The 10,871-nt window shown below is 43.6% G+C and overlaps 1 protein-coding gene across 1 annotated transcript; it reads left to right on the top strand.

Annotated features, from left to right (window-relative positions):
• Nucleotides 1–7,258: 7,258 nt before the first annotated feature.
• Nucleotides 7,259–10,233, top strand: LOC117707352 (antigen-presenting glycoprotein CD1d-like). Its single transcript, XM_034500791.2, has 6 exons — nucleotides 7,259–7,361; nucleotides 7,662–7,934; nucleotides 8,229–8,507; nucleotides 8,963–9,241; nucleotides 9,840–9,936; nucleotides 10,023–10,233. The coding sequence occupies exons 1-6, from the start codon at nucleotides 7,265–7,267 to the stop codon at nucleotides 10,042–10,044; spliced, it is 1,047 nt and encodes a 348-aa protein (XP_034356682.2). The 5' UTR covers nucleotides 7,259–7,264; the 3' UTR covers nucleotides 10,045–10,233.
• Nucleotides 10,234–10,871: the final 638 nt, after the last annotated feature.

Genomic DNA, 10,871 nt, shown 5'->3' with positions numbered 1-10,871 from the left:
AAAGCTCACACAAAGAAATAATTGGAGATGGGCTAGAAGAGAAAGGTGAAGGAGTTTGTGGGAAATGATCATTTCTGTCATCAAGGGAGAGTTAGACATTACAGTTTACCCATCCCAACATATACTTGAAAGACTTGAAGATGTTAGCTGAAATGTAAACTAATGATAAGTTCCAAAGACCACATACAAACTCAAAGAAGCTTGCCTACAAAAAAAGGAGGCCGTCATCTGTAATAGTAAGAGTGAGCTGACAAAGTGACATTGTGTTGTTTCTGGTTCTATGTGTTGGGCAATGCTTTCTAACATCCATCAGGGGCCAGCAGACTCTGCCATGGGATGAGAGGTGACAACCTAAAACAAGAGGTCTCCTGCTAAGTAGGATCCTCTAAGGTACATAAGGTCTGCAACAAAAGCATAAGGACATTTTTGTTCTTATGGTTCCCCTCCCCCAACTCCTATTAGATCCTTCCCATTTTCTCCACCCACTCAAATCCACATTCTTTCTTTTTCTATCACATTAGGATACAAATAAGCATATACGACTACTACTAATACTACTACTAATAATGTTATTATTATTATTAAAAATATAGATAAAGGGAAAACATACAAACTAGAATAGGACAAAACAAACAAATCAAAGAAAAATAGATAAAGAAAAAGCTCAAAAACCATGTAGAGATGCAGAGACACACAAATTCACAAAAAGAGAAATCCCATAAAAACTCAAAACCAAAACCATGATATATATGCAAAGAACCTGTAAAGTAGAAAAAAGAAAACCAAGCCCAACAAAGCATTATGAGACTAAGAACCTCCAAAAATGCCATTGGGTTTATTGTCTGTTAGCCTTCTACTGCTGAGCATGGGGCCTGGCCTTCAGAGTGAGACTCAGTTGGAAAAAGATAATTTCTCATTGTGAGTGGTTATCTGTTGGATATAGCTTCTAGTCTAGGGATGTGGGCTTGTGTCCACTTCTCCTCACAGTGCTGAGTCCCTGTTGGGTGCAGCATGTGCAGGCCCTCTGCAGGCTGCCACAGTCTCTGCAAGCTCATAGGTGCATCAGTCCTATGATCAGAATCCTAATGGATAAAACCTGAAGTGAACCATTGAAACCAGGATTGAGACAGGACTGCCCACAGTCCCTCACAGGACTGCTCACCATCCCTGCTCCTCTTCAACAGACTATCTAAAGCATAAGTTGAAGCAGGAAGGCAAGAGAAGAAAATTAAAGGGATAGAAATAGAAAAAGCTGTCAAACTAACCCTATATGCAGATGACATGATATTCCAAAAATTCAACCAAAAGACGCCTAGAAATGATCAACTGTTTCAGCAAGATGGCAAGATACAAACAAACTTACAAAAGTCAATAGCTTTTCTATATGCCAACAATTAACATGACCAGAAAGATATCATAGACACACTTCCATTTACAACAGTCTCAAAGCAAATAAAACATTTAGGAGTAAACCTAACTTAAGGAGGTAAAAGTTTTCTACAATGAAAACTTTAAATGTCTAAAGAGATTGAGAAAGACACTGGCCTAGATCCTAAACCATGACACCCATGCTTGTGGATCCATAGAATTAATGCTGTGAAAGTGATCATTCTACCAAAAGCCATTAAAGATCCATTGTCATCTGAATACAAATTTCCATCTCATTCCTCCAAAAGAAATTGAAATCTATATGGAACTACAAGAACAAACTAACAACAACAACAACCAACTATCAACAACACCTGATAGCCAAAGTAACCCTTGGTGAGAAGCTGGAGAAATCACCTTCCAGAGTTTAAGACATGAAACAAAATAGAAGACCCAACACTAATACCCACAGCTACAGCCATCTGATATTTGATAAAACTGCCAGAAACTACCTGGAGAAAAGACAACATCCTCACCAAATGATCCCTGGAAAACTGAGTGTCCACATGCAGAAGAGTGACATTAGACTCCTATCAAGACCCAGTGTGAAACCTGAAACACTGAAACTGCTTGAAGAGTACACAGGCAGACGTGCACTCCAGGATATGGGTTTAGGAAAGGCCCTGCTGATTAGGAACTCAGAATTTAATGCCAATGACAAGTGAGAGCCTCCTACAATCTCAAAGCTTCTGCATAACTAAGGGAACAGTGAAGAGGATGCCAGCAGGGAGGGAGAAACCCTCTTCCAGCTGCACACCTCACAGTGGATTAACAGCCAGAAAATACAAACAACTAAAAAAAATTCAACAGAATAGTTCTTGGACAAAGAAATAAAAATAGCTAAGAAATATTTCAGAAAAGGCTCATCATTTTTGGCAATGGGAAGAGGCAAATAGAAACAACTTTGAGACTTCCTCTTATCCCAAACAAGCAAAGATGCAAGATGCAGCCAGTGGCTGCAATGTTGGATGAATGTGGAGGGGGGAGCTCTCATTTACTCCTGGTGAGATTATTAACTGGTGCAGACACTTTAGGAAACAGTTTGGAGAATTCTCAAAAAGCTAAAAGTATACCCAGTTTATGACCCAGCTACACCACTGCTTGGCATACGCTCCAAGGACTTAAGCCCCTACAGCACAGACACTGCCCCAGCCATGTCTGTTGCTGTTCACAAAAACTGTGAAATGGATACAACCTACATGCTTTTCATCTGACAAGTGAGTGATGGAGACATGGCATATACCACGACAGAATACTATCTAACTATAAAGGAAAATGAAGTCATGAAGCTTGCAGATAAATGAATAGAACTAAAAAAAAATACTATACTGAGTCGGATTAACCAGACCCCAAAAGACAAATGCTGCATGCTCTCTCTTTTCTCTTTCATAGATCCCACACTTGAGCTGTGAGCATATAACCTACAGTAACCACATAAACTAGGAAAGTAAAAAGGGGACCATGAGAGGATGCCTTAGAGTCCCCACTGTTGTGATTGAAACACCATGACCAAAAGCAAATTGGAGAGGAAAGGGTTCATTTAAATTTACAACACTGAAGGAGCAGGAGCTGCAGCAGAGGACATGAAAAGGTTCTACTTTCTGGTTGGCTCCTCACTGCTTGCCCAGGCTATTTTCTTACAGAATCAGGACCACCAGCACAAGGGTAGTGCTACCCCTAGTGAGCTGGGCCCTCACACATCAATCACCAATCAAGAAAACACACCACAGGCTTGCCCACAACCCAGTCTGCTGGAATATTTTCTCTAGAATAGCACTCTTCCAAGATGATTCTGTCTAGGGTCAAGTTGACATGAAACTGACCAGCAGGGAAGTGTGGGCCACATAGAGGGAATGCTCAATACACATAATATGAAAGAGGTAATGAGAAAAACAAGAAAGGATCTCGTATTTGAGAAGGGGTCAAGCCACAAGGAGAGAGGGTCATGTGGGAAAAATAGCACTGAGGATGCTTGGAAAAGTCTTAAAGGTTTGTTCTGCTTTGTATTTACCTAATATTACACACAGTACATGTAAGTGTACACACATGAGAAACCTGCTTAGGAGTTGTTGGTAAGGGGAGTCCAAGAGACTCCCCACATATTATAGGCTGTAACTATCGTCCTTGGTTGCCTCTTAGAGGTTGCCGAAGACTCTATGTATGTCAGACACAGGACACGGAATCTGATTCGAATTGGATCCAGCCTGAAAACTTCCTCCCTGGAAACAAGCTTTTATAGCCTCAAAAGGTGGTGTTTAAGCTGCCAAGGGAGTCATTCCCAGATTTAAGTCTATGAAACACAGCAAAGAGAAGTATAGCAAGACATCTCTAAAGACAAGGTATGTCACTCATACCTTGGTGTTAACCAGCAGCTCCCTAATGGCATATAAGGTCTGTTCATCAAGAGGGAACCCATGCCTGGTATTGGAAACCTAGCAGTCTAGCTGGGGCTACTGAGGTCATGGATCTCAGACAACCTACACTGACCACTGGAGAACAGCATAATCCCTGACTGCGTTATAAATACTTATCCTTATACCCACAGATACATGTAGCTCCCAACCCGCATCAAAAAAGCTTCTCTTTGCAACAGATGGATATCATTTCAGGGAACCACTAGACCTCAAAGTACAAAAACCAACTGATCATGGGATAATCAGCCCAGTGGACATCTACAATACAACTCCTGCACCTTGGGCTCAGGGAGTGTCATGGAAGAGGAGACAGGAAGAATGTATGAGCCAGAGGACACAGGAATTGTGGAACTGTGTCCAAGGAATGACAGAGAAGCTTCATCAGTGCTACCACAACAAAAGAGCTACCTAAACAAATTCTGAATAAGACATCCATAGACATCTTACTATTGAGAACTCTCATGGGCCCCACATTTAGATAAGGACCTAAGAGATGTTAAAAATGTAAGAAGTATTCATCCCCCCAGGGAGGGAAGAATAACTGCTAAGTAGTTATCCAATACAAGCAGTAAGCTCTGAACTCATTTACTTGATAAAAGTACTTAAAGGACTCAGTGTTTATATATGTGATAACGCTTGTGTGTGTGTGTGTGTGTGTGTGTGTGTGTGTGTGTGTATGTGTTGCGGCCCAAGCTGCCCTACGTTTGGGGGCCAAAATGTCACGGACTGCTCTGTCAATGTCTGAACCTGCACTGCCAAAAGTCTTGGGGGCTAAGTTGTTAGAGCCCGCACTGCCCCAAGCTGCTCCAGTCCACAGGTCAGGGTTCAGCAAGAGAGAGAAAGAAGACGGATGGGGAGGAATGGAGACCAGACAGAGTGTGATTCAATCCCGTTTATTCTTCAGTCTCTCTTCTTCTCTCCTAGTCCCTAGTCTTGAGTTCCTAGTCCCTAGTTCCTAGTCTCTAGGGCTACCAAGTTCCAAATAACTTCTTCCAAGTGCTAAGTGCCTAATGTCTAATGCCTAATTCTCTGTTCTCTTCCAAGTGCCTAATTCTTACTCGCCTGTCTCAAGTGCCTACTACTACTTCCAAGTTCTTCCTCCAAGTGCCAAGTGCCTAATACCTAATAATTTTTCTTTTGAGTTCTCTAGTTCAAGTGTCTTCTTCCTCAATGCCTAATTCATACTTCAAGTTGTACTGAACTCTTCTGTCTGCCTTTTATGTCTCACTTCTAAGCCACACCTTTTAAGTCACGCCTTTAAGTCATGCCCTTAGGCCTTGTCTCTAAATCTGATCTCTAAGTCACACCCTTAAGTCACACACCTTTAAGTCTCACACACCCAAGGGAAAATCCTGGGTATCTAAAACAAGATGCTATCAGAGTGTGCTCAGCTGTTGTAGGCTATTGTAAACAAGTCTCTTATCAGGATATATGGCTCAAGATGGCTGCAAGGATGATAGCTGCCTTTGGTCTGCTCCCCACATGTATGTTTAAAATAATAATGAAGAAGAGGCCAAGGAACTGAGAATGAGTGGGGGAGGGGTGACATGGGAGAAGTTGGAGGAAGGAAAGGGATGGAGGGAAATAGGGTAATTATATTGTAATAATAAACCAAAATGTTTTGAACTAAATAAAAAATGATCATTGTCTTAATCCTTTATTTTTAACATAACTTTTCATTGTCATGTCAAACTCTTGGGAGCAATATCCAGTAAAATAAGGTCTAGTGGATTAGAGCCACCTCGAAGAGAACATCCTGGATGGAGAAGCCTGTCCTCCAGGACTCTTACAACAGTGGGGCACAGCAGGAGTGAAGTGTTGGTGAAGGCAGAATGGAGGAGTCTGGGTTCAGAAACGTGATTCTGGTGTTCTGACAAGCCTCCAGCTGAGTATAGCAAGGACAAAGAGGAGTCAAACTAACATTTCTGGAATCACAAGGCCTATGTGTGAGGAAGAAAGGGCCACAAAGGTAGCTGCGCCCAGTGTGTGGAGACGGGCTGGCTAGCTTTCCTGCCTTTATTCACACTGTCTGGGAAGCTTGAGAAGGCCCTCGTGAGAAAATAACATTAAAGTTTGAAATTTGAGTGGAAGCTAGGTAGGGCCTGGAAGACAAGAGTCCTTCAAGGGGTCTGTTTGTGAATGAGATCACAGGCAGGAAGAAGCTGTATCTAATGGACTGAAAGCATGTGAGGCAGAGAGTAGGGTCCCAGAAGGTGCTCCAAGGCAAGCCACAGCAGGGCCAGGACGTCCTGTATGCCGATGATGTTTTTTTTTTTTTCTTCTTGTGAAAGGTATTTCATATAATTGAAGCAGAAGGTCGGGAAGATGTTAAGTGTGGAGACATAGAGAAGGGACCCACTTAGGAGACAAGAGAAAAAGACAGAGCAAAGCATACAACAGGGTGACTAAAAGGAAGGAGGAAGATGGTATCAGGATGCTGCAGGAGTCCGATTTGCCAGGGACCACTTCTCCTTTCTCAGGGTAACTGAAATTCTGAGCAACTGTTTTTGTACTGCTTGTTTTAAGCGTGAGAAATTGGGAATGGCCATTCAAACTCACAGGCACACCCTGTAATTTTGTCTCTGTTCTCAGTAACAGGAGGTTCATTCTTTGAGAGAAAGTGGGAAACACGCCTGTATGCAGGTGTCTGCCACATGTTTTCACTGTTCGTTAGCCCTTTGAGTGGGCACATTGCGTCACTTTCACCTTTTCTGCACGTCAGACTGCCACAAGTCTTCGAATCTCGCAAATCATGACATAGTACAATATATAGTACAATTAAAATATGCCTGTGCTCTCCCAAAATGGAGTCGGGAGAGCCAGAGGACAGATAAGGAAAGGGGAGTAGACTCCAGGGTAAGGAGACAAAGAATCTGACATGAGACACTGTGGGGATAGGAGAGCTATGAAGAAACTTAACCTGCCTAGTTCTATCCTCTCAGTCACCATTGTGAGAATCATGTCTAGTATCATCATTATTTTTATCACTATTAATGTGATACTTGTGGAGATCTGGGAAGAGCTAAATGTGTAAAACAGAGCACCTGCAGACAGTCCCTGCTACCTAGATCAAAACTTTCTTTCAATTTTTCCCCTCACATTTTTAATTTATTTTTTAATAGTCAGAAAATGAATATAACTTTGTGTCTTGCTTTTGATATTGAAATAGTACATGGCCTCAACCTCATTCTTTAGTATGATGGAAAGACAGTTGAGAAACTGGTTTGGGTGGCAATTCTGACTAAAGCTGCACTGCAACCCTCAACTGTGTGTGGGGACGGGGGGGGGGGGGGGAGGGGGGAAGGGGGCTTTGTAAAAGAGTAGTTTAACAAATGTACCTGGGCTTCCTTCCGGGTTGGCTGGCTCTGTGCCAAAAGCCCCAGGGCCTTTGTATACTGGGCAGAGAGCAGAGTAAACCACAGATGTCAGAGCCCAGAGCTGTGCAGACCTCTGGCTCTATGAGGTACCTACCTTGCCTGCTGCTTTGGGCGTTCCCACAGGTCTGGGGACAATCTGAAGGTGAGTGAGTGAGTAAAGGGGCTCACAGAACAGGCTAGAGAAGGAAAGGAGAAAGAGTCTGGCTAGAAGCTCTGTGGCTTAACAGGAGGTTGGAGGTTGGACTAGGCTTCCCTGCATGCAGCAACTAGTGAGAGGAACAATGTACAGATCAGGCTCAGAGCATAGCTCAGTTCAGAAAGAACTACACTGAACCTACCTCCTCTCCTTCCCAAGCACAGCTAAAGCTCTGCTATTTCCTACTGCAGTCTATCTGAAGACTGAGCACAATCACTGGGTTTTTTTTACTTTCCATTGTTCCAGTCCAGCAAAAGAATTACACCTTCCGCTGCCTGCAGATGTCTTCCTTCGCCAACAGAAGCTGGTTCCGCACAGACAGCGTGGTCTGGCTGGGGGATCTGCAGACCCACCGCTGGAGTAACGACTCAGACACCATCAGCTTCACAAAGCCCTGGTCCCAGGGCAAGCTCAGTAACCAGCAGTGGGAGAAGTTGCAGCATCTGTTTCAAGTCTATCGAGTGAGCTTTACCAGGGACATCCAGGAATTAGTCAAAATGATGGCACCTAAAGAAGACTGTGAGTGGAGGGATGGACCCCTGAACCCAGTGGGCGAGAGTGCCCTGGAACCCCAACTGGATAACTGTGGGCTTCTGTGATGAGTTTCTCTTCTCTTTCCACCCTTAGGATTTTCACTTCTGTCTAAAAGTAATTAAACCTTGTGCCTTCTGAAAATAGCCCGATTCTGCCCTAGGACACCATGAGCATTTCCCTCAACTGGCCCCTAACTGTAATCTTCATGCCAGTTCCCTCTCCTTTCTTCCAAACCCCTTAATCATTAACTCTTTGTTCTCTACCCCCTCCTCCTTACAGATCCCATTGAGATCCAGTTGTCTGCTGGCTGTGAACTGTACCCTGGGAATGCTTCACAAAGCTTCTTACATGTAGCCCTTCAAGGAGAATATGTTGTGAGATTCCAGGGAACGTCCTGGCAGACAGTCCCAGGGGCCCCATCATGGTTAGACTTGCCCATCAAAGTGATCAACGGAGATCGAGGGACAAGTGAAACAGTGCAGACCCTCCTGAATGACACCTGCCCCCAGTTTGCCCGTGGCCTCCTGGAGGCAGGGAAGTCAGACCTAGAGAAGCAAGGTCAGCCTGCTACTTTCACCCTGGTTCTCCACTTGGATCCATCTAGGTTTTTCCAACCCTGTCAGCTGTAGAGGAAGGACAAGGCCTAGGAAGAAGTGATCAAGGCATGTGGGGTTTATGCTTTTCACTGAGAGCCACTCTTGGAGTCTATAAATTGAGTTAAATAAGCACTGGGGATAAGAACTGAGCCATCCCTTATTTGAGACAGGCTTATCAGCTGACATCAGGTTGTTCTAGAATACAGAGGAGGGCTACAGGAGGTTCAAATCAGGGAGAGGGGTAGAAGTGTCAGGGATGGTCTTCCTAGTCAGGGGGATACAAATGGATTAAACTAACAAGCACGGTCATCTGCAGAGGGGGGCGTGTGGGAAACATGAACTTGATAGGAGACCTGGAGCCCCTAATATAAAAATTCTTCCTTTAAAATTTCCTTCTTATTCTCTTGGTGAGTACAGAGAAGCCAGTGGCCTGGTTGTCCAGTGGCTCCAACCCTGCACATGGCCATCTGAAGCTGGTGTGTCATGTCTCTGGTTTCCACCCAAAGCCTGTGTGGGTGATGTGGATGCGGGGTGACCAGGAGCAACAGGGTACTCACAGAAGTGACATCCTGCCAAATGCTGATGAGACATGGTATCTTCACGCAACCCTGGATGTGGAGGCTGGAGAGGTGGCTGGCCTGGCCTGCAGGGTGAAGCACAGCAGTCTAGGAGGGCAGGATATCATCCTCTACTGGGGTAAGAAAGAGCTGTAACCTGGGTTGCCAGTGAGTAGAGGTATCCTTCAAACATGGAGTGAGAGTTGAACAAGCCTAGTTTCAGAGATGAAGCCCCTATTATAGAAGAGACAGGACAGAGTTCTAAATAAAAAGTGAACCCCAAAAGAGTTGAGATAAGATGCCCTGTCTATCAGAACAAAGAAGACCCAGAAACTCAAAAGATCCAGAGGTCAGTGGCAAATAATAAAGTTCAGGAAGATCCATCCCTTATGGAGAGCACCCAGGGCCCTAGACACAGCTGTAGTATGGTGTGTCCTGAGGGAGCACTGGCCACTTTGCTGCCTGTGCTTCATTTCAGCTTGTCACTTAGCTTTGTTGCAAGTGTTGTTGTTCTGACTTTAAGAATGAAGAAATTGATGCTAAGAGAGGGTAACCACGGAGATTCACACAGAAAGGGCTGGAGGTAGACAGTTCACACCTGTTTGCATAGCATGTAGCCAGATCCTGGACAATCTAAACTCATGAGAAATAAAAAGGATATACTTTAAATTAGAATAGGGAACTTGAAACAGGGACTGGTTTCTTGTTGAGAGATACATTGTATTCTTCCAAACCAGGTACCGGACAAGTATCCATGGGCTTGATCTTCTTGATAGTAGCAATACTTGTTCTATTGTTGTGTGCTGTAGCCTTCTATGTCAGGAAAAAGAGAAGGTAAGTCTCCCCTGTCCATGTGTTCCTTCCCTCACATCTCTCCTTTATTTCCTCCTTTTCTCTCCTAATGGTCTCTCTTCTTCCAGCTCCTATCAAGACATCCTCTGAGTCTTCCTTGCACCTGCCTCTCCTGAAAGTCAGACCTTCCAGGTCCTAGGACTTCAGTCCTGGTCTGCTCAGGAACTGAGCATGAAGGAGAGGAATCCTGAAGAAGTGAAGAGCAACCAGTACACCTTTTTAATATTAATTATAAGAATTTAATTATTTAAATTGTTTATATGCTTGGGTAGTTCAGAACAAACGCAACTGCAAATGTGCCGACCTGCCAGAAACAAGCTGTGGGCAGTTTTATGGAATTTGCACTGAACTAGAAAACACACTTCCTGACCAGACAGACACTTTGGGGTTTGTTGGCAAGTGTAAAGTCCAACACCAGCACGGCTGTACTCTGTAGTTTTCAAGATAACTAGAAAAATTGATTTCTCTCTCTCTCTCTCTCTCTCTCTCTGTGTGTGTGTGTGTGTGTGTGTGTGTGTGTGAAACTGCTTTGGGGTTTGTTGGCAAGGTTTCCAGTTTGTGGCTCTTTTTTAAATGCTTGTTCTAAATGCCATAATGATCATTTTAGGATACAATCTCTATTGAAAATTTGCTTGAAATGACTGAAAGGTATTTTCTTTTTAAAATAAAAGTAGTATGTAAGGTGATATGGTATCCTGCGGTTTTACTTAGTATAACAGTATTTTAAAATGAGAAGTCACAGTATATATCTATTTTGTTGAAAAACAAACAAACAAATCCTACTATCCTTGGGTTATTTCTCTCAAACACTACTATAATTTTTATCTGGAATGAACTCCAACGTGCTAGAGAAGGAACTGGGAGTTCTACATCTTGCCCACAGGACCAAGCATACCTTCTTCCACTGCGGCCAGACA

Source organism: Arvicanthis niloticus, chromosome 4, assembly GCF_011762505.2.
Source record: "Arvicanthis niloticus isolate mArvNil1 chromosome 4, mArvNil1.pat.X, whole genome shotgun sequence".
NCBI lineage: Eukaryota > Metazoa > Chordata > Mammalia > Rodentia > Muridae > Arvicanthis > Arvicanthis niloticus.
This window is presented reverse-complemented; position numbering and strand designations above follow the sequence as displayed.